At 50.9% G+C, this 23,220-nt stretch overlaps 7 protein-coding genes across 7 annotated transcripts; 5 read left to right on the top strand and 2 right to left on the bottom strand.

Moving 5' to 3' along the window:
• Positions 1-2,323: 2,323 nt before the first annotated feature.
• On the top strand, positions 2,324-5,408 carry PG998_004181 (uncharacterized protein; the record flags this gene model as incomplete). The annotated part of the gene is made up of 7 exons (XM_066870999.1): positions 2,324-2,695; positions 2,851-2,931; positions 3,050-3,483; positions 3,818-4,049; positions 4,107-4,184; positions 4,236-4,547; positions 5,082-5,408. 7 exons carry the CDS (start codon positions 2,324-2,326, stop codon positions 5,406-5,408), a joined length of 1,836 nt encoding a protein of 611 aa, XP_066734749.1.
• Positions 5,409-6,868: 1,460 nt separating this feature from the next.
• On the top strand, positions 6,869-8,935 carry PG998_004180 (uncharacterized protein; the record flags this gene model as incomplete). Its single annotated transcript, XM_066870998.1, has 2 exons — positions 6,869-7,156; positions 7,238-8,935. 2 exons carry the CDS (start codon positions 6,869-6,871, stop codon positions 8,933-8,935), a joined length of 1,986 nt encoding a protein of 661 aa, XP_066734748.1.
• Positions 8,936-9,708: 773 nt separating this feature from the next.
• Positions 9,709-11,213, bottom strand: PG998_004179 (carboxyphosphonoenolpyruvate phosphonomutase; the record flags this gene model as incomplete). The annotated part of the gene is made up of 5 exons (XM_066870997.1): positions 9,709-9,758; positions 9,827-10,268; positions 10,327-10,400; positions 10,608-10,755; positions 10,833-11,213. 5 exons carry the CDS (start codon positions 11,211-11,213, stop codon positions 9,709-9,711), a joined length of 1,095 nt encoding a protein of 364 aa, XP_066734747.1.
• A 3,245-nt stretch (positions 11,214-14,458) lies between these two features.
• Positions 14,459-15,412, top strand: PG998_004178 (uncharacterized protein; the record flags this gene model as incomplete). Its single annotated transcript, XM_066870996.1, has 3 exons — positions 14,459-14,648; positions 14,707-14,736; positions 14,799-15,412. The coding sequence occupies 3 exons, from the start codon at positions 14,459-14,461 to the stop codon at positions 15,410-15,412; spliced, it is 834 nt and encodes a 277-aa protein (XP_066734746.1).
• A 730-nt stretch (positions 15,413-16,142) lies between these two features.
• PG998_004177 (uncharacterized protein) lies at positions 16,143-17,407 on the top strand (the record flags this gene model as incomplete). The annotated part of the gene is made up of 5 exons (XM_066870995.1): positions 16,143-16,219; positions 16,292-16,543; positions 16,607-16,728; positions 16,794-17,174; positions 17,223-17,407. 5 exons carry the CDS (start codon positions 16,143-16,145, stop codon positions 17,405-17,407), a joined length of 1,017 nt encoding a protein of 338 aa, XP_066734745.1.
• A 645-nt stretch (positions 17,408-18,052) lies between these two features.
• Positions 18,053-19,900, top strand: PG998_004176 (uncharacterized protein; the record flags this gene model as incomplete). Its single annotated transcript, XM_066870994.1, has 1 exon — positions 18,053-19,900. One exon carries the CDS (start codon positions 18,053-18,055, stop codon positions 19,898-19,900), a length of 1,848 nt encoding a protein of 615 aa, XP_066734744.1.
• A 1,913-nt stretch (positions 19,901-21,813) lies between these two features.
• Positions 21,814-22,571, bottom strand: PG998_004175 (uncharacterized protein; the record flags this gene model as incomplete). The annotated part of the gene is made up of 2 exons (XM_066870993.1): positions 21,814-22,166; positions 22,301-22,571. 2 exons carry the CDS (start codon positions 22,569-22,571, stop codon positions 21,814-21,816), a joined length of 624 nt encoding a protein of 207 aa, XP_066734743.1.
• Between the last annotated feature and the right edge of the window lie 649 nt (positions 22,572-23,220).

Raw genomic sequence — 23,220 nt, 5'->3', positions numbered from 1 at the left:
TTTATTTCTGTTCAACCCTACTAGATTCTTACATACCCCCTTGAGACCGGTTTGTGGAGGATTGGGGATAAGATTCGACTAGAATGGAAAGTAGGAACTGTTGCTATCTATCAAGCGTTTTCTTGCTGGAGACTAGTATCGCATGTTCCATCTCTTCCTGGTCCTACCTGTATATACCCCTACGAGGGTCTTCCAATAACGTACTTGCGTGGCCAGACTGTTCCGAGCCTCATATTAAGAATGAATGACAGGCCTGCGGACAGTTTGTTGCAGGTCTGTGGTTAGGTTACCACATATCTTTGGACACGTTGCCATTTTCTTCCTGCATGAAATGGTTCTTGGGTGTCTTGTCCCTTTGGGTGGCAATCTGTGATCCTGGCGATCCCCAACATGTGAGCCGGCACGATGCATGATGTGCATAGATTCATGAACACTGCTCGGCCCTACATTCGAGCTACGCTGGATCGGGTCAGCGTGTACGGGATCGTATCACTTCCAGTTGGATTGGGAAGAAGCACCTGAGATCTGAATGAACCCCGACCTCGCTTCACACGGGCCATTGGACTGGACACCCCAATATATTAGTCAACATGAAGGTGGAGCATTGCGATTCCTTGTTACTGCGGACAAAGCATACGCACCAGATTGTGCGTCCTGAATTTCGAAACAAATTCTGTCGGTGTGCGTCCTTGGGTTTTGAAAACTTTTCTGTCGGTGAATAAGAGTGAGGTGGAATTGTTGTAACCCTCATCCAGTTATATTTGTTACGATTCGAAAGAAAAGGACTAGGATTGTCCATTCGTTTGAAATCGTCACCATGCCCTCGAGCTGTCAACCTCACTGCCAACAGCAATGGGGCGTAAGCGGGAATGAAAGCCCCAAGTATAGAGAAGAAGAGGTCTTGAAAGAACACGGTCCAAGGGGAAAAAGAGTCATTACATGGACCTGTGTAGGTTTTATTTTTGATTAAGGAGCCTGACTGGTCTTGAAGAATCACATGCTGACTGGCTATTTCTGGATAGTGTCATTGTTGGCATACCGGCATGCCTATACGCCTTGATCCTTGCGAAAGTTGCAACGAACCACGTTGCGCAGCTTGTAGAGTTCAAACGGTCAAGAAGAGTGGTCGGTATTAATATACACCACACCCTCGCGAATATGCCTGTCTGCCTACAGGTGAAGGCATGTCAAAGGTGGTGTGGACGAAAGTGGCACAATCTTCGTGGTAAAGTCTTCCTGACATTCCCAGCCTCCCAAAGAAGAAGGCTTCATTGGCTAATAAGTAAGATGCGCAGCACCACTAGATTTTGTTCAGGTGACTCCGATCTTAGGTATTATTGGCTTATCACTTACCGGCATCAAGCACATAAGCATAGCCGTTCAACACTGGCTGCCCGAGAAGGCAGCCACATAAGTTGGGCGAAGACGCCACCGTAGCCAAGCTTAATGATACAGAAAAGAAAATGAATACAAAGCATGAATCTCAGTCGCTTAGGTCTGATGACTTCAAATAGTAGCATCCTTCATCCTCGCGATCATCGGATATTTGGGTATCTCATGCAGGCTATGCAGCATTGGGTATCAATGGTCTTCTTCCCCGCCGAATTTTGCCAGGAAGCGAGATGACTCATTTCACAGAAAATACCGCCAATCAATGATTTTTGCTCCTCCCCTTCAGAAACAGGAGATGTATTGGGAGACGCGTCTTGATTAGAGTAAGGCAACCTCCAGAACACCATACATCGCAAGAAGGCATCCTCGCTTCGGGCCATAGTGCATAAAACAATAAGCTGCGAGGTCAGTCGACGCTTCCAGGATTTGATAATTCATTTACATCATCGCAGGTGGGAGCTCACCGAGTAGAAACCCCAATGAGATGTGACAGTTCGATACAAGGACAGCACTAGTGCTGATAGATGAGGTTACCTGTGTTATCTATGAGTTCAACTTCATAGTTCCGGATACAAATAAACCAAATTTCGCCACATTGAATCAAAATGTAACTGACTGGTCAACATTCCCTTAACTGATAAGTTGTTACAAAGGATCTCACTATTCTACTCCTATCATGGCGATCATCGCCACCTATCCTGCCTGCCTTGCAATATGCCTTTCTTCAGTTTTCAGTCCAGCCGAATCCTGTTGACGGCTATGTTTTTAAGAGTTTTCAAAGCTACTAGGTATGGTGTTTTGTATTTGCGTACATAGATTTTAGGAGTTATATGTTATACAAGACTGTCGTTTCTATTTGGTTGACAGTTCGACATCGAACCGAGAAAGAATTAACAAATACCCATCTTCAGTGGGGGTTAATCCAAACACAATGTCTGAAATTCAGAGCGCATCACTTGCAAACATATCGTTCAAGTGGGAAACAAACGATATGATCAACATCGACGAAAACACCCCATACCTAGACAGGAAGGCTGACTTGCTTGGCCTATCGAACCCAATGAATGAGCCACTTGAAGAGTTCTTGGATCTTCCTAATCACTCAGGTGATAAACACTATCTCCCTGGGTTATTTCAACCTCTGTGCAGCAACCAATCTATCGCCAAACACCGGTCTGAAAGAATCCAAACTCTCGGCCAGAGTATTGTGTGGCTACACGATAGTAGCTATGACCAGAATGCCTACAGAGATTACAGCGGCGTTATGGACAGCACCAAGTTCCTAAGTTGTTTACGGATGAAGGTGAGATATGTGATCCCTCCATGAATCGAAAGTCTTGGTTAACAGAAAGAGAAAAAAAACAGCGGTTAGGGCATGAATCCTTACCAGACGCGCATATCAGACGCATGTAAGAGGTCAGCCTCTCATGCCCTCAAACACTTAGCTAATATTCCCAGTCACATCCCAAACCCCACGCGCGATACAGTGAGCAGTATCATATGCACGGCAACCTGGAACCAAGCATTCGTGCTAAGGGGGTTCATAAAAAGACACATCAAAGCTGATGGACAGATGAGTGCTTATCTTATAGTGAGCTGGGTCCATAATCTTGGGTATTAATGTGTGCAGGAACTAATATCTCATTCTAACTTCTAGCCCAGCGAGGATGAGAACAAGGCTTTCGTCATGGAACTCCACCTACCCTACCTGGTCTGGCGAGATCGAGGCGCCGAAAGCAACCGCGAAGACGAAAGAAGAAGTGAGGATGGCAGTCCACTCAGGAAGAGGCAGGATTTGTCATTCCTGGCACGAGCTGCCAAGTCAGACTGCTGCAATCGAAACAATATGCCACGTGGTTACCTGTACGAAGCTCAGTCGTCTTGCGTAGTGACTGGATATAACCACTCCTATTGGACGGCAATTTCGTTCTCAGACACATACTTCTACCTAGGCGCAGACACCAATGATCCTCAAATTTGCGGTGACAATGAAGACATGCTGCCATATTACGCCGGAGATGACATGGATGAGGCTACGGATCCATTGACTCTTGATAGCTCCCAAGTTCGGCTTAGGACGCATGATCCAAGGTACTATTTTCTTGTGATATCGAAAAGTCGATTAGAGAAAGCCAGGGGAGAGTGGGAGCTCATACTGCACAACGTGTCGTTGTGTGTTGAGAACTACGTAAGATAACTTCCCCTTATTACAATTTTTATATTTGTTACTATATACTTTGAATTTATGTTAAGATTTCTGCTTGGGGACTTTTGCTGTTAGGTTATCCCCTGCTACTCTACCTTGATAAGAACCTAAACTTATACAAGTTAATTAGTTGAGAAATCCACATATTGCATCCCCATCAGCAAAATTGTCGCTGGCGTCCACAGATGGCCATGCTAGAGCGGTTGACAAGAGCTATAGATGGGTCATCGGAGTTATGTCTCTTCTCAAAAAGTTTCAGGTCACTTTGGAGAAAGCCATAAAGATCAGCAAAAACTTCGAACAGTTTGAGCTCGTCAAGATTACCGGCCTCGAGCCTACGAAGATGGTATTGCCATACATTGAAGGGTTTCGGCACTGTATTATTGAGCTGGAGATCATTCATGACAAGCTGATTGAGATGAGCCATGAGACTCAGCTCTTCCGCGACCAAGTAGGTGATACGGTACAAACGACATATACTCAAAGGCATATCTAACACCATTGCTAGTTTGTTCTACACCAATCAGTTGCAGGAAACTATGTTACCGTCATGCAGCAAGCAACATTTGCGACAAACTACAATCAAGTAAGCTATATTGAATACATTTCGATTTCTCCCATTAACACTACAAATCAGATAATGTTCTTCGGCGCGCCGACGTTGGCTGCTAGTCTTTTCCAAGCTAATGTCTTTGGAGGAGTAACAATTTTCGTATTGTTCTTACTCGTAACGGCAGCAATAGTCGTCTTGAAGCCGGTAGCTCAGACAATATGGGGCAAATTCAAATCGTCATACCTTTGGAACTTGCTGGCCATGGCGCAGCGAATAATACCCACAAGGATTGTTCGATTGAGTGTCAATTACCGCATCTGGCCAGCACTCAGCGTTTTCCGAATTCAACGCAGAACGACACTCGAGAGACAACTTCCTCTTAGGGAACCTGAATGGGTGACTGATAGCTCAGATGAATCCGGCCCCTTCCGGGTCCGGCGACACACGACACCCGGGCGACGGCATACTGTTATAAATCCAAGGTCAACAATGGGCCATCGTGGGGAAAGAAGTAAACATTCATGCAGTCACAATGGCGGATCTACTAGCCGTCGGACTCATAACGAGAATAGAAATAGACATGGGCATCAAACACCGCCACTGGAGGATGGTCCGCAAGTTGTGTACCCAGCCCCAACTCACAATAGACTTAGGAAAGCCTCCCTAAACCGTTACGTCTGAATTGAACAATAAGCGTTAATAACGCAAATGGAAGTTTTTCTGATTCAATGGTGCTTGAACCTTCACGAAGTTTTAGTATCCGTTCGTCCATCTATACTTGGAATCACGATCATGCTGCGAAATCAAGCAGCGGGCATCATACAGCTGTGCTAGAGTAGCTCAGCTCAGGTGAAGAGAGTATCCAGGTTAAAATTATTGGCGCTTCTGATGACCGATATGGCTATCAATTCATGGCTGAGATGAAAAAAGAACGGAGTGGGTTGTTCTGGTATCATGACGGTACCTGACACACATTCGAGCATCTCCTTCGTCCTGGTAGAGCATTCGACCCGAGAAAACCGTTGTATCTTCACCCTGGATGCAACAACCGTGTGGAAGAAGGATAACTTCGTATTCCCCGACCAGCTCGGAGGTGGTATTCGGCCAGATCTTGTCGAGGCTCAGATGGAAATTCACAAAGAGGTGGTCGAAACCATGGTTGACACTTCTGGAAGGACTGGAACCGAGTTCTGCCTGAATCGGCTCCCGCAACCCCTGACGGCAAACACATCTACCGTTACCTCACCCATCTGTTAGTAATCGAGTGAACTTGGTCCATTATCGCCGAAATGCTCTTCAACGGCGGCGTTAAGAACGCTGTCGTCACACTGGGTGACAAGGGCGCTTTCTATGCCAATGCAAAGGGAAGCGCTCACTGTCTTGTCTTTGATGCCAAGGTTGGGGACGCCACAGGCGCAGGGTATGTATTTACTAAAGCCCCCCCCGCTAACACCACCCCTCACTAACAGGCCTCTTTTCGGATAAATATACGACCCCTTAAGTAACAATAATAATATAAAAAGTTATAAAAGTATCGAGAGTTTATAAATCTTTAAATAAATTATATTATTTTTAAACCCTTATATATAAGTTTTATTTATTTAAAAGAAGCGATATTTTTAGCTATTATATTCGATTTATACTATAAATTCCATTATAAAATATTTAAGTAAGATGATACGAAAAAATGGCCTGTCAGCGAAAAGGGGGGGGATCTTACAGCCTCATTATAATCTACAGCTTACTGAACCAGCATCAGGGCTCCAAGACTCTGCTATGATTCCTTCTGGTCGAATGATAGGCATATGACAACTTATTGGCTCATTTAACATCGATGCCTAACTAACCACCCATGGTCGCCTCGTGACTGCCCACATACTGAGGTGCCCAGTACACGACAAACACGACAGCGAGGCACGCCGTCATGTTCCTAGCCAATTACCCTGAAACTGTGAAACCCTCATCGAGGATGTTTAGACCAGCCGGTCTGGGCATTGGCTTGCACTTGGCGTCTCATCAGCATGTCCCTTTCTATTGCAGTCCAGGAAAGCCAGCCAGCGACTGGAGATCCGGCTTGCTGTGAGTAAGGTAGATTCGGCTATCAGCCCGGCAATCGCCGATCGGAAGCAGGTAGACATCATCTACGTCCCACAGCGGTGTCGGTAGCACTCAGGCAACCTCATGCCTATTTTGCTGGTATAGCGTTGGTTTCAATAAAAAGGACGGGTATTGGTATCGCTTAACTTAATCACCCGATGACTCCTCTTCCAGTGATGTTGGACGAGCCAATACATATCTCCGTCTGTACAGAGGCTGGCGATGTCTAGAGCGGTCACTTCGTGTCGGCAGGTTATTGGTTGGCAGATACTAGTGAACCAATCATCCAGGAGACCCCAATTGCATGCGTAACCTTCATGGGAACCCAACGACGTCCATGGATAGAATGCTACCCAACATTTTCGAAACAACGACGCTTATTGCTTTAAATGCGCCATGTATATTGGCGTCATACGCAGCCGCCTCACTTATCACACATGAGGCTCTGCTCAAAGATGTCATACTTTGAACATGCCCGGTAGGACTCCATTTGCCCGACTTCCCTCAGATCAAAGTATGCCTTGGGACAAAGCAGCGATCAAGCGTAAAGTTCACTTTCGACAAAAAACACAGCCCCCGTATGAGACAGCATCTTCGGCTTTCTCAACACAGCAAGCACCATGATGGCTAGCCTGACAGACCTCGAAGGCCGGCTCGCAGGTCTGGGTCTGGATTCCCCCTTTCCGGACGTCCCTGCAGCCAATGCCCTGACGAAACCCATCGACATCTACCGTCTACATCTCGCCAGCCTTATCGCTTCGACATTAGAGTGCGATGTGGCTGCCGCTTACGAGGCAATTCTGACAGCAACTGATCTGACTTTGGCGGATCTTGCGGTTGTCGTCCCAAAACTGAAGCCAAAAGATGTCAAAGACATCAAAGAGTTTGCTGTAGAACTAGTCCAAAAGGTACTTGCTCCGACTCATGTTTCATTGCTGCCCCAAAGAATGTTATGAATATAATCTAATAGCCCCCTTTTCGGATTATAGCTACCTACTTCGCCTCTCTACGCGGTTCCGTACCCCGATGGAGTTCAGCTCCGCTTCTTCTTTTCCCAAAAGACTCTTCCTTTGTTGATGCTACCATACATACGCGAAAGGGGCACAACCTACGGCGAGGATCATGCACAAGGACTTCGTGATCCTTCGAACCCGGAGGGAGAGAAAAAGAAGGTCATCGTTGAGTTCTCGTCCCCGAACATTCCTGGCGAGTTCAACGGGACACACTTGAGGAGCACCATCATCGGTAGCTTCGTGGCCAAGATGCACGAGTGCATGGGCTGGGATGTGGTGCGGATGAACTACCTCGGCGACTGGGGCAAAGACTTGGCCCTATTCGCTATCGGGTGGGAGAAGTATGGCTCCGAAGAGGCCCTCGAAGCCGATCCGCTCGACCACATCATGGAAGTCTTCCACAAGATCAAGGCCGACTTCCAGCCCGAGATGGACGCCAGCAAGCAGGCCAAGAATGAAAACAAGAGTACGGCCGAGATCGAGAGCGAGGGCATCTTCGCCCAGCGCGATGGCTTCTTCAAGAAGCTCGAAGACAAGGATGAGTACGCCCTCGCTTTCTGGAAGAGATTCCGCGACATCGCCCTGGCCAAGCTCGAGCCCGCCTACGCCCGTCTCGGCGTCACGTTCGACGAGTACTCAGGCGAGTCGCAACCGCTGCAGGAGACCATGACCGAGATTGAGGCGACCCTCACCGCGAGCGGCGTGCTCCTGGAGAGTGACGGATCGCAGATCATCAACTTTGAGAACCACGGGAACAAAGGGCTCGGCACAGTCATCGTGCGGGCCCGCACTGGCTCAAGCACGTACTTCTTGCGGGATCTCGCCGCCGCGGTGGATCGCGAGAAGACCCACGCGTTCGACAAGATGATCTACGTCGTCGCCTCGAAGCAAAACTCGCACTTCCAACAGATCTTCAAGACACTCGAGCTGTTGGGCCGCGAGGATCTCGCCGTAAAATTGCAGCACGTCAACTTCGGCGACATTACGGGCATGGCGCCTCACCTGAAGAAGACAATGTCGCTGGGGCAGATGCTCGATGAGTGTGCGGAGATCATGCAGGCTGAAGAGGCAAAGCTTGAAGAGGATGGAAGTGAGAAGCAAGGTGAAGGAGAAGACGATACTGCCGCCGCGAATGACGAAGTTGGATCTGACCCGGCTGCTGTTGGCGGTCTGTTGTCTTTGGATCTGTTCGGCAAGCGGTCCCACGGATACGCCTTCGACAAGAAACGCATGGCGGCCGAGGAGGGCGACTCATGTCGGACAATCCAGCGGGAATACGCAAATCTTGTTTCAGTAATTGCCAAGCTCAAAGGCTCCGGGGGCGATGAAACCGGCGGCGGCGAAGATGCGAGCCCCGATCATGCCGTGCTGCAGAGGGACGAGAGCATCGACCTGCTACGGATGATGGCACAATACCCCGACGTCACAGCAGCAACGTTCAAGAGTCTTGAGCCCCACGGCTTGCTGTCGTACCTGTCCCGGCTGGTGGAGGCGTCGGCAGCCGAGTTGGATGATGATAATGCAGGGGATGAAGATGGGGCGGGCCCGAGCAGTGCGGCCCCCGAGGAGGACACGGCCGAGAGCCGGAAGGCGAAGTTGGTGCTGTATGAGAGTGTCAAGCAAGTACTTGGCCACGGCATGAACTTGTTGGGCATCCCCCTATGTGATGAATAAGCAAGCACGCAAGACTTGGCATGCTTATCGTTTGTACGGGGTTATTTTTATAAGTGTGTATCTTGGTTTGGCCTGGTTTGCGTTGTCAGTTTTGCTCATGATGATGATGATGTTGATGATTCCGATGGGTCGTGTACAAGAAATTGTTTCCAATTTGAAATTGACGAAAGATTGACCACAGCTGAACTTGTCCCTCGAATTACGGCGTTGCCCCTTTTTAGTGAAATCAAACAGCACATCCCGTAGATTATGTGCAGCCAAGCTAACCTTTTCAATATACTATGTTAACCCACTGGTCAAATTTTATGCCAGTCGTGCTGAATTAGTTTTGTTTTGTACAATCTGCCAGAATCAGGTGTAAGTAGCGCTGCCGCTATCATAGCAGGGAAGAAGCTACTGACTGCTGAGCAAACGCCACCCTCACTTAGCCCAATTGCGATGTAGATAGACATTGAGTAGGTGTATTTCGATACTGGTTTGATCCCTATGGTAAGTACATGCTGACTTTCTTTTTCCTTTGCGCCTTTTACGGTTTGTGGTTTTGTCCAGGCAACATCAAGGGGATCTGGGCTTCTGGCATCATGTTCTGACTGAATCTATTGTTACTCGTATTTCATGCAATTTGAACTAATATCTGCCTCCCTATATGGTAAACTTGACACCAAAATATTGTACCGGAAATGAATAAAAAGGAAATACCCAAATATGGGATGCCAGCATCCGATCCCATCCTCTTCACCTGAACCACACCGGTTTTACATTCTTGACTTGGCTTACACTCCACCCTTGAAAGAAGCTCCTCCAGCGTTCATGTCAACACTCACTAGAATTCAGAGTCAGTATTCTTTCTTGTGTAGTTCTTGGAGAGGTGAAGATGGGCAGGAAACATACTGCTGTGCTCCAGACCGCACACCTTGAACAGTGTGACCGGTGTCGTATCCTTGGGCGTACCCACAATACCTTGCTTCTTGAGACGTTGGAGCGTCTCCTTGATGGCCAGGTACGCCGGGGCCAGGGTCGCGAAGCTGAAGATCATGATGCGGAAGCCCATGGCGCGGGCCTCGTCGACGGTGATGGTGGGGCTCTTGCCGTTCTCGACACTGTTGAGCAGGAGGGGCCAGGGGGCGAGCTCCTGCACGCAGCGCTGGGCCTGCTCGCGCGTCTCGAAGCCCTCGAGCAGGCCGACGTCGGCGCCCTCGTCGCGCGCCTCCTTGAGCCGCGCGATGCACTCGTCGAAGCCCAGCTGCTGCAGGGCGTCCGTCCGCGCGATCAGCACGAAGTCGGACTGCATGCGCACGCGCGCCGCGTGCGCCGCGCGGATCCGCGAAATGTACTCCTCGCGGGGGGACCACCTTCTTGCCGCTCAGGTGTCCGCACCGCTTCGTGAGCACCTGGTCTTCCAGATGGGCGCCCGCGACGCCTGCGCGGATGTACTGCTCCACCGTGCGTGCGGCCATGATGGGACCTGTTGCATCAAGAGCATGTGTCAGTGCGGGTGTTTATGATATAATCAGACAAGAGTCATGGAGGCGGGTAGGCCCGACGGCCTAGAACTTTGTTTGATTGCGGGAGGAGGGGCCCATGCCGGGTTGCGGAGCCATAAAGGGGGTCCAAACCCAAACGGGGCAAATAGTACGGGGTCTGGGGTTTGGGGAGGAAAGCTCCGACGTACCACCATAGCCAGTGTCCATGTCCGCAATCAGCGGGGGGCCGAAGGGATCCAGGTTGGCGATCATCTCCGCGTTTTCACGCATCTCGTGCAACTGGGCAATGGCAAGATCAGGTTGGCCCAGGCGCGAGGCCGTGGTACCAGCTCCGGTCTACAGTTCAAGCGTTGGTGTTAGCAATTCCCCTCAAATAGTTCACCTAAGTAGGGGGTGCAGGTTATGCGACTAACCATGTACAGGGCATTAAAGCCGACCTCGATGGCTGTGCGAGCCGAGAGGCCATCGTAGACACCAGGGCACACAATGAGCTCGTTGGTCTCGAAGATCATCTTCCGGAGCTTGGTAGCCCCTGAAGTGGGCTTGTTGACTGAGGCCATAACGTGGTTGAGCGGGAGCCAGCTAGCAGAGCTGCTCGCCGAAGACGGCACGCTGGGAGGTGCTTGGACCGCGTAGCTCTCCTCCTCTACGACCTCGTCCGCGTTGACAAGGGAGAAGGACTTGACGGGTTCTGCAATATGGTGGGATTCGACTTGCGGCTCAGACTTGAACATGTGTCCGGCTTCCGACTCCATGCTGGAGACGGGCTCGAAGTCAAGAGCTGGGGGTGCCATTGTGTATAAGAGGGAATAGGGGTATGGGCTATGAAGTGTTTTGTGCTTTGTGCTTTGCTTTAGATGGGGAAGCTGAGCTTTGTGGGTGTGAAAAGGATGGAGATAATTGTGTCGTTCTGGCCGGATCTTCCATGATACTTATACTTGGATCCGGTTCGGCAACTCTCAAACATCCAAGGTAAAGGACTTATACGAAGTAAGTGGTATCTCTCGTCTTGCCTCCTTGTACCGAGGCCTTGAACCAAGACTCCGAACTACATGGTTGTCCACACCACCATGAGCAGAAGCCAAGGCGGAATTAGTCGTGTCCTCGTCCCATCCGGGCTGCGATCCATTGCCTGGAGGCCGTAGTGATCAACAGTAGTCCCTGATTGCCCACCCAAGACCGTGGAGGGTGTGAGTGAGTGCGTGAGAACGAGTCAAGTTCACACGTACATCGTCGGCTAGGACACCGTGTACTATCTCGGAATTACAAAACGAAACGATAGGAAGAAACCGGTGAAATGAGCGTGTTAAAGCAGCGAATGGTAGCTCAGTTTCAGTTAATTCCAACGGTGCTGCAGAGAGTGACCATGATCACATTATGCTTTCTATCAATGGGTCCACTCGCTGCTTACAACGCGGCCAAGAGGATGACCACGGGGTCAGCTTTTTGCCGGAGTATTTCTTTTGACAGCCCGGGACTCCCGACATGCACACTCGTTCAGCCTCTTTGGGAGCATCGATATGCGAGTTTTGTTGACAATATTATCGAGAGAGATGTCTTGTCAGTTCGTTATGTGTTCTTCGCTCCTTCATCACCGTATCGGTCGTGATGAGCAGTGCCTCTCAACTCTTATTAACACAAGTCAGCACTATATCTACGGCTTACTGTGTTTGGTTGTACAGAGTCACGACAAGCTTCCCTCCCGGCAGCTCTGGGCACTCTTCTACACGACTGCCAAGAGTACTTACGACGATAAGAGCTTAACCGCCGCAAGCAATGGTATCTGGATCGAAGTTCTTGGAAGCTACCCTCTGCTCCCGCCTTGGCAGATAGGAGGCGACGGAATACTACGGCTTGGCTTGGCTCCTCGAGAGCGCAGCTATCTCTCGGCATGTAGATCAATTTCCGTATTGGGTCAAACAGTCTGAAGAGGTACAATACGATTCAAGCACAGGCAGATGCGCTCAAATCCCACAGTCCTAGATTGGGCGCCGTGCAGATATCATTACTCTTGGCAGGACTTGATCCGGAGCCAAGGCCGTGACGGGGCGGAAGCAGTTCGACACTCGAGGAACGGCACCCACAGGATACATGGTTCTAATCAGTTCGCATACAACGCGCGGGATGAACAACCACTTGGGAAGTCTTGGGAAGTCTTGGTGAGCTACTTGGCTGACGACACGGATCCCTAAAATTACATTGCATTTAAACAAGAAGCTTCTCGACCGATCTCCACCTCCCGGGACGTTGACGGGTAAAGTTGCTAACCAAGCCAGCCTAGGCAGCCCAGCCACAGAGCAAAAAGCCAATATTTGTTAGCAACGGGCCGTTCCGTAGTACCAAACAAAGTCGAGACGAACTCTATCTTGGCCCGGGGACTATACGGATCTCACTGTATGTATACCTGACCCTTGTCCTTGTTGCTTCAAGGTTTAACCCTGCGGAGAAAGTCGGAAGCACCCCCTGCAAACTTGGTCTATGGCATCTTTGGGACCTGGGGACCAAGTGACTAAGGGATTTGGATACCGAGGTGAAGAACGGCCGTAGTACCACCGCCCGTGGGAGATGGAGAAGGTACGGCGGATGTAGAAATAAACGGGGACGCGCGGGAGGGGTACATATGACTACTTCGATCGCGAAGTTCTGAAAGACCCCTTTTCCACACCCTTAACTCTCGGGTGTCCAGCCACGTCGACGTCAGAGAGGCTTGGCCTGCTTTCTTCTAATCTCAGCTATCACGAGAACCGACGAGAGAGCCAATCTGCTGGCCGGATCGTATATCGGCGCAAGACATGACTGGATTTACCCAGCGCCAAGGCTGACCCGGGGGGGCAGCATAGGCGCGTCTGTCAAGCAGGCGTGGAGGAGTCGCATAGAGTCGCATAGACCTTCTCCCCCCAGTGCTGCATCCACTACGCGTGGCATGCCGAGCCAGCCAAGACGAGCCAAGTCGGTCTATCCAAATCCCTGCGCTGGTTATCCGCTCAGTGCAGTCCAATACCTTCATGCACATCAAGACGCACCTCTCGTATCGGAATTCCCGCGCTGAGGGCAGTGACAAACACGTTCGCGACCGCCAAGGCCGCCTGCATTCGTCAACGCTTCGACTTCCGCAAATCGCAACATGATGCGAACGGGTCGGTAGTTGAGGAAACATGCTCACTGATTAAGAGCTGAATAAGACGTGGCCAAGCCCGCGGACGAAAAGTGCCAAGGCTTGGTATATCTAGGGGCGGCGGTAATTAAGCAAGCCAAGACCGCGGATGGAGGCGCCAAGTCCTTGGTATTCTGACGTTGCACTGGCCAATCGCTCGCTCCCGTCCTATCCATACCCATCTCCATACCCTATCCAGATGCTTTATCATCTGGCATGCCCCATGTGCCCAGCTTAAATCGCTCATACGTCGATGCGACTATCTGGGTAGCTGAATATGAATATGCTTAACTGCCCTATGCCGCCAGCTTCGACCTCATCGACGCTACAACCCATGTTCTTGGCAATGCAACGCTAGCGCATCCCGTAAGCCCAGCCGCTGGGCACAATAATCCGACGACTCCGTTCCGTCATTTGTCGTGGGGCTGAAGTTTTTCGATTTTCTCCATTCCCACCACGATCCTCCTGCTCCGGCGCTGCTTCCGGTTGCGTGTGCCTCTGACTCGGGGGCGACATCGAGGTGGGTTCGCAATCTGCATCAACAAAGTTTCTGCCAACTCAACGACAGCACTCGGCACCCAACTTTACCCGCATTCCCCGAGAGTCGCGGAGAAATTCTCGAAGCGGCAACCCGTTCGAAAGGCCAACTGAAACGCCCAGAGAGCGCGTAGAGGAGGGCAGGGCGTCTGGTCCCCCGTGCCCCGAAGCACATCCCGTCCATTTCAACTCAGCTGAGGCCTGGCAACCTGGGCGTTTATCTTCATCGGACGTGCTCCAGCTCTTCTTCTCGACTCAACCAAAAAGTGAAACCCTTTCACTGTCTGCACGAGAAAGAACAATTCAAGTAAAGCAGGCTCTGGCTTGCCCATTGTTGTCTTCGAAATGATGTCGAATCCGGAAAAGATGGAAGAGGCCCAGCCAAGCTCTGGTTCTACCTCTGAGCAGGAACAAATTCTTACCACCAAGGGGAAGCTGTCCACGCATTTCTCGAGCACCGTCGATACTCGCGCAGGCTACATTCCATTGCTGATCTTGTGCTTTGTTACTGGGCTGACAGACGGGACACTGTATAATGGTGAGAAATCCTCGTTTCCCAGGGAAAGCAAAAATTATGGCGCTAACAGTTTCCGCAGCATACGGCACCTTCGTCTCCATGCAAACGGGTAGGTCCAACATACTAACATTGGGATATACTTTCATTCGTTTCCTGACATTGTTCTCTTAGGCAACACTATCTTCATCGCACTTGGCACCTCGGGCCAGAACAACAAGCCGTACGGCTGGGCGCGTTCTCTCTGCTCCCTCGGCTGTTTCGCCTTCGGCTGCGTCTCCTTCGCAAACCTACACAAGTTCATCGGCGGCCCCCGTCTCCGACGCACCCTGCTCTGCTCGTTCTTCCTCCAGACCGTCTGCGTCGTCGTGGCGGCGTCCATCATCCAGAGCGGCATCATCGACGGCACGTACCCGTCTCGGGGCGATCCCAACAAGGTCAACTTCACCGAGCTCGCCGCCGTCGCCCTGCTCAGCTTCCAGGCCGCGGGCCAGATCGTCAACAGCCGCGGCCTGGGCGTCAGCGAGGTCCCCACCGTCGTCATCACGAGTCTGCTGTGCGACCTGGTCAGCGACGAGCACCTCTTGGCTGGGCTGAGCAAGAACGGCAAGCGTAACCGACGGGCCATTGCTTTCGTACTGACGTTGGCTGGCGCCATCTGCGGAGGTTGGATCTCCAAAGCCACGCACCAGGTCGGGCCTTGTCTTTGGCTTGTTGCGGGTATCAAGGCAATCATCACCGTATACTGGATGGGGTTTGTCCCGCTTCTGAAGGCAATGCGCCGCTGAGATAGCGGCAGCCCTGGCAAGGAGAGCAGGCCGACCCAAACGACATTATAGCAATCCAGGACAATTGTTATAGCAGGCAATCAGGGTGTCATAGGTTAGGCAGAAGTGGCGATCCTAACATGGAAGCTTCTTAGCTTTTTTTCTCCATGGGAAGGAATTACAGGATAACCCTTTTTCATTAACCTACCCGAGAATCCAAAGGGTCAGCCTGGCCATTTGGCCAGAATACTACGCTGCGGTGTTTCGCATGAGGCCCGCAAGCATAACTTCATGCGGAGGCAGATAGGCCGGCTTTGGCTTATGAGTTACATGGGAATAGAGGTTAATTACCTAGATAGAGGAATGGGAGTGCATTCACGTTTCCATTTTCGTTGATTCCATCACTCGAGTGCAAGTTGGAGGCTCACGGGAGTGCAAATACAGCAATGGGGGATGCGCCTTCCCAACACTCCATGGCAAGATTCGTTCTTTCCAGATTTCGTATTTGCTCGCTTGCTGACACTGACACATACAGCATCCCAATTTGATGTCCCAATCTTCGACCGTCTGTCCATCCCCAACATCTTTGCTGTCTACGATCAGGTTTTCTTCCACTCGAGCAACGCCGAGCGGACTAATTGCATGCACACACACTTTTCTCAATACTATTCCACCCGTGATCCGGAGAATTTGAACCATCGCGGTTTAATCTACATTAAACGAATCACCGCAAGTTTATGCACCATACACAATGGAGCACAAGCTGAGATGCAACTCGCTCAAGTGTCGCAAAGAGCTGAGTGGCCGAGCCCTAGTGACCACCTGCAGGTGAGTGCCAGACATACCGTAAGCTATGCCTTATCAGCTTGTCAGCCTGACCGACTTTCGTCCTCCTGATAGCCACATCTTCTGCACCGAGTGTGCTGCTCACTTCAACCTGGCCGGTCCTGGATCAAGCGGCAGACATCAACAGCATCATGTATGCCCAGCTTGCCAAGCTTCTTTGCCGAATCCGGATGACGCGGTTGTCGCCGACCTCAATCCAAGCGAAGATTACAAGACTAGTGTGCTAAGTGGTCTAAGCCCCACAGTCATTATCGAATGCGCAAGCCGTGCTTTGAGTTTCTGGGCATATCAGACAACCCAAGAAGTGTTTGTAAAATATTACGTTCTCCCTACTACCCAAAGAGACTAACCATGTATCTCTTGACTCAGATCGTACCAAGCCTGTATCGGCAAGGCCTTGGCTGACAAGTACTCGAATCTCACTGTCCATCTGGACAAGGTCATCAACGATGCGAACGCCCAGATAACCTCGCTCCACACTAGTCTCAACAGTAAGCGAAGCTGTGCCAAGATCACCTCGCGCATTGCAGTCACGCTCACTCACACTGCATTTCAGACTCGACCGACGAGCAGAAAGCATTACGCGAAAAGAACAACGAGCTGGCACAAGCCTACAAGGAGAAAACCCGCAAGCTCTTGCAGACTCAGGAGCTATACGACAAGCTCAAGCGAAAGGCTATGATGGGTCAATTGCAAGACGCTGCCGAAGATGCCATTGACTCGAATTTTCGGTCTGATGTTGCGATAGACGGCGGAGTGCACATATATGGCGACAATGATCCGAATCCAGCCTCCTACCAAGACCCGGGTGTTCCATACGGCCGGCCTGGACGCCACCTGTCTAATGCAACCAATAGAATGGGTAGCAGTACATATCCATCGCAAGAAAACATGCTTGGGCGCGGCCCAGCATATCCGCGAACCGTTGGATCACAAGGTATACTATAGCACGCAGTAATATCCCCAGTCATCTACTAAGCGCTAGATAGCCGATATTCCGATTACTCCCTCCACCCACCGCCAAAGACTGGGCGAGACAACCGGCATCGGATTGAGTGCCGTGCCTGGTCTCATCGCTGGCCCGGGACGGTCCCCGAGGCCTACAGCCAATGCCAGAGGAGGACTGGGTTCTGGGTTCAAGGCGGGCCTTGGCAGCAGCAACTTGTCTGAATATGGCAGTGCATACAGACCACCACAAGGTGATTTCCCGCCCAGTCATCTAATGCAAATAACATACATACATTAACAATATCTTAGCAATACAACGACCGGCTCCAGTGCCGTCTGCCATGGGCCGGAGAGATCCAAGTCTTGTCCCAGAGTCTGTAATTGGCAATTTCCACAACGCTTCCCTTACAGGCAATATGAAGAGAGGGTATACATCGTAATGAGGTAGCGACTCAAGGGGCAAGCATCCATTGTAGATCGAGTCGGTCTCGATTTCTTGCTAATCCACAATAAGCTACAAACTAATCATTGTTTTCCATTCATTCTGAATGCAAGTCCAAGGCGCAGGATAAAAGGCATACATGTTAACAAAGCTATTGTGCTAGGGATTCCTTTGATCTCTCCTGAAAAGCATCGGGCTGGCTCTCTAAACAAGGCTATATGCCCCCTTTGTTCTGAAGGGAAATGCTGGGTCCAGATTGCCTTGCGGTCAAAGGAGAATAGAGCGCAAAGAACGATGGACGACTACATAGACTTTGGGAAATCGTCAAATTTCCAATACAATTCATACCCCCAGATACAAGCCTTCTTCCAACGTTAACTAATCCCCGTGTCCATTTCAACTCTTGTTTTCAATTAAAAATAGCCATGGCGAAACAAGATTCTAGCAATACTACTGGCAGGTCCAGTTCGTTTGGTGCTTCCGGGAGATTGGGCAAACGTCCTGACTACAGAGTGCAGGCACTCCTTGGTCCTCGAGAGATGAAGTGGGCTGCACTGGACGTTCCGCAGGAAGCGCATCAGTTGAGCCGCCATGATGGCTACAGAGATGGCCACTCTCGATCGTCAAACACCGCCGCCCAGCATGAGAGGCAGAAGATCCCAAGACGTGAGATGGTGATTCCTCCACTGCCGCCCATACCTCAAGGCGGTCGTGGGGTCAATTGGTTTTCCACTTTCCGTGGCTCGAAAGAGAGGGAGAAGCCGAAGGAGACTAAGAGCTATGCCTTTGACCAATCTTCTATCTCTCATCCCAGACCGGCCGACCCGGCGTTTGTGAGAGGCCTAAAAGAGTCGCAGCGCCAATTATATGAGCCCTTTCTGACAGAGATGGGGCTGTCTTATGAGATTAATAGGGAGCCCATGAAGCTGCGGCTGATTATAAGGCATGACATGCCGGAAGAGCCTCTGGCGGCCCAGCCGAAGCAGCATTTGGTACGAGAGCAGGGTGGCCCGTTATCGTCAAACCGGCCCGCACCAATTGCTGCTGACAACACAGTCGTCAATAGCATCGTCCATGATGACACACAGACCCGTCATCATCGCCGTCACCACGCCCGAGACAGTGGCGACATACTGTTGTCGCGGCTCTCGACGACCGCAGTGATAGATGAGCCCAACGGCGTCGTCAACCCTCAGTGGATGCCTCGGCACATCGACGCGGTGGCTGCTGGCTATACAGGATTTCCCGACTGGTCATCAAACTCTGACGCCTCCGAGCAGACTTGCAAGGAAGAGCCACCTCGCACGAGTAGGCGCAACAAGCGTTTCGGACGCATCTTCACCTCCGAGGACTTGACCAAACTCACCGAGTTTCCTGAACCCGCACCCTTCGCGGACGAGGCCCACGAGGACGATGGCGAGAAACCCTTGGACGCTAGCTTCGATGTTGCCAAGAAAGATGATGAGGAGAAGCTCTCGGATACTAATTTCAATATCTTCAGGAATGAAAGCGATCACGGCGATGCCGGTGTGGTCGAGGAGAGATTCAACAGTGACGTCGAGGAGCTCTCCGACGCCTCAGACTCCAAGGTCGACGTCGACAGGTACGACTATACCAGCGACGACGAGCAGCTCCCCGACGCCTCAGACTCCGAGGTCGACGTCGATAGGTACGACTATACTGTAGGCAAGAAAGATCAGGGTCTCGCCGGCGAGATCCTGTCCAAGACTCGCCGACGTCCCTCCATCGTCGTCCTCCCGCCCACGCCTCTGCCTTTCGCTCGCCCTCTCCCTCCCCTCCCTCCTTCTGCTCCTGGCCCGGATCGTGCAAGACTCCGTCCAGTTGACTGGAAGGCCGCATTCGAGGAGGAGCGCTACCTCCTGGGGCGAGAGGAAGCGCACTTCAAGGCCATACAACGCATATCCGTGCCAATGATGGTGGCCTTCGAGGAGATCGTAAATTCTTCGCCCGAGTTCAAGCACGCCCCTAACGCCATGGCCATCCCGCCCATCCTCCGCAAGATCCTCGAGGAGCGCGACGAGGCCATGGCTGAGGCCGACATGTACGTGCACCGCTCCCTGGGGCTCGAGACCCAGCTCGATAGCCTGATGGCCGAGCTCCGCGATCTCCGGGCTCAGAACCGGATTCTAACGGTCGACAATCAGCGGCTGCGCAATGCGCGCGGCGGGTTGCCGCTCAAGTCCGAGTTCAAGATCGAGACCGAAACGGCGACGCGGCGGCTCGCGCTTGTTTCCCCGGAGGGCCGCTACTAAGCGGCTAGCAGGTAGGTTTGGTAGTCTGTTCCAAGAAAAAGGGGGGAACACTCATGGCAGTGAGCGCCGGGAAGGAAAAGCCACTTGTCCCCACCACCGCCTTGTTTCCACAGCTCACCAAATGGGAGGTTATCATATCCCATACTATTCCCTAAATCACCCACTTCAACCCGTACAAACGACTTATCATGCTCTTGGAGTACCACAAAGATGGATGTCCACCAGCGTTTCCGATACAATCCACCAGCCCTAGGGAAACCACCAAATTCTTTAGGTTGCGCTTTCTCCCCTAAGTAAGGAGAGAAAGGCCCGCGGCACCTACGATATGCTCGTTTTTCTCGCACCACCCTTCCAACAACTCTCTTGGATCTAAGGGCTTGGCTTTCCCTTCTATCATTATCTCACCGCATCTACCGGGAGCCTTAGATAGATTGGTAAGTATTAAGGCCAAGCAACTTTCCTACCCTACCTACTCACAAGAGCCTGGTGACCTCTGAGTCAGCTATCGGCAACCAGTGTAGCTCTTGTGACCGTACGAAAACGATACTGAACACCGGTGAAAAGAGTATCTCTGTCTAGCGATTTTTCTTTGCCTCCGGTCAGAGCAAAGAGGAATTTTCACATTAGAGGACCTCCATTGGTGGATTCTGGCACCTCCTAGGTGAGTGACCGGATTCCCTATGCACATACTGACAAAATATCTCTGTATCTGGCCAGATATTGGGGAGGTTTTGTTAGGCAGTGTATGTCCGCTACTCATCCTCCAGTATGGACGAAGAAGAGGGACTCGTTCACTAGACAAGCTATCACGCCACCATAACCCTTGCCAGGGTTATTGCTTGCGGTGGTTCTTCTCTGGTCGTTCGTACCTCCTCTCAGCCCGTCCCCGAATGAGAGCCCATTGGCTTCGCCTCCTCAACTTCCGGCCAGTCGTTAGCGGTGCGAAGCAATGGCGTATATCTCCTCCCTTTTTTATTGGAAGAGGCCTTCACGATGATGGCCCTAGGCTCAGTCCAGTGACTAGGGCGTTTTTCCGACACTTCTCTTCTTTGTCTTCTTGTCAAGACCGGGCCTTGGGTGATGTCTTGGTCAGGGGCTACTTGGATACCTCTCACGGGTGTCTATCACGGTAGCATGGCAAGTATTTGGCGTGGCATTCTCGGTGTTTGCAGTCTAGCCAGAAGATAGAGTAGCGGTTAGGTATGTAGCTGAAAATGTATGAGTATGTACCTCTGTCTGATCTGCCTTAAGAAAGTCATGTGATCTGTGGACTACAATGGTGATGTCGCTAAGCGATGCCGTGGTCAAATGTCTCGTGTGAATCTGCTAGGTTAGCACAGCAGGAAGTCGAAGGTGGAGAGTGTCATGCACTGTACTTAGCGTGATGGAAGCCCGGATTGGAATATGAGCGCTCACTTAACATAGGAAGTGCTTTTAGGTTGGCCAATGCTTGTCACATCATCCCCCTGTCCGAGGCTTCTCCCGCCGCCCCAACTTCAAACCTTACACTAGTTATGGCATCCGAATTACGCGTCGGTCCAGCATTGGTATTGGGGTCGAGACGAGATGGCGAGTTGTCCCAAATACTTGTTACTTCCCTCCCTTGACGAAGCCACTGAAATTTACGAGCTACCCCTATCTTGGCCCTCCAAGTGTCAAATAGGGGTGGCTCGTAAATTCCAGGGTTAAACAACGCGAAAGCTAACATATAGCACGACAGTATTCACATTATGAAGTGCCGAAGTAACCACGTTCTCGGTTCAGACAAACCGGCACGTCTTTGAAGACACTACCTAATTATCCACAATCCTACGCCCAATTCGGCAGATCCTAAACTCTGTTTCGTAGAGTTCCAAGTGAACAAACTACGTGAATTTCTTTTGCAGAGCAGCCTTGGTCTACCTGATGATTGGTTACCTCCTCATCGCAGTACGTATGCAGTGGTTCAAATCGATGCCAGGCTTGGCGTTTCCATAGACGACACGGGACTTGACGATGTCGGAGGGGATGAGATTGTTGTCCCCAGTGGTGTAGATGTAGCCGCTGACCTGGATTCTGTTCAGGTCATCAGTGAGGGTGGTGGTAAAGTGGACGTCATCTTTCTCATAGGTCTTGATCCCCGTCCTCGTTTTTCCAATTCTCATCATGGTCTTCGTCGCACGTGTGTTACCCCTGATAGACGGCAAGACGGTCTTAAAGTCAGCATATTCTTCTTCTTCTACGTAGCTCGGCTTTGGGAGGAGTAAAAGATAGGGAGTAGCTGAAACTACTTAATAATAGCATGTTTGCAGCCAGACTCGCGTGCCAGGGTCTCGGTCATCTCGTGAATTCAGTCTCCTCGGTCTTTGACCGTCTGTCTATTGCTGTTCCAGTCCTTGATTGCCTTTTCCTTTCTCTCACCTGGCACTAGACCAGGGGTGCATTCCCAGTGGACCTGGTATGCGCCATTTAGAAATGGGAATGTTGGGACGCAATCGTTAAACGTTATCTTGGGAAACTCGAGAGGCCCCTTTTTCTGATTGCGGGTTTTGCACTGCTCGATCCTCGCCCGGAGATCTTCTGGCATCGGGAGTCCGGCGGGTGTTGGATCGCCTTGTTTCCAAGGCACACCGTTGGTATAGGGTCTCCTTGGAGCCTGGGCTGATGCGTTGAACGTGGTGACTCTCAACATTGTAGGTATCTGTGCAGTAGAAATTGGCTCTAGTTGATCTTGTTTGTAAATATTTAGGGGAGTATGCCCTCGAAGCAAGACAGCTATACATGCAATCATCATTTCACAGTCTAATGGACTGTGTTTTCTCTATATGGTATCTGACCATTTCTTTCAGGAATATAAAGAGATGAGTATGCTTGGTCTCTGAGTAAAGAGCCGCGGCCTTGTGTTCGGGATGTCTTTGCCCCCAGCTTTGTTCATGGCTAAATGGCAATATCGCTCCGACAAGTTCAAGATATACACCCTATACACCCTGTCATGGGATCTAATCCCTTCTCTTTTTGGTATTCCTTGATCTTGTGAATCGAGTCTGGGCTTGGATGACTGGACATATCCCCTCAATGGTAGAAGCGCTGGTTCATGGGGTATCGTACAGACCAGTGTGAGTTACGAGGCTTTCATAGTAGTGTCAAAGCATGTCGAAGTACGGCCAAGAGCCCCAAATATAAGCCATCATCATCTGTACGATGTCTAATCCCCCGGTGATTCTTGTATCCGCTTCCTCCTTCTGCCCATGTAGGCACTGATGCCGCAGGATCTCGGTAGTTGTCATACGCTCTGTGGGGTCGTATCGGAATATCCTCAGCGCCAAGTCGGTGAGCATGTC

The sequence above is a fragment of the Apiospora kogelbergensis genome (genome assembly GCF_038363985.1).
Source record: "Apiospora kogelbergensis strain CBS 113332 chromosome Unknown utg000002l_segment0_segment0, whole genome shotgun sequence".
Taxonomy (NCBI): Eukaryota; Fungi; Ascomycota; class Sordariomycetes; order Amphisphaeriales; family Apiosporaceae; genus Apiospora; species Apiospora kogelbergensis.
The sequence above is the reverse complement of the archived record's forward strand: the minus strand, read 5'-3'. Positions and strand labels throughout refer to the sequence as shown.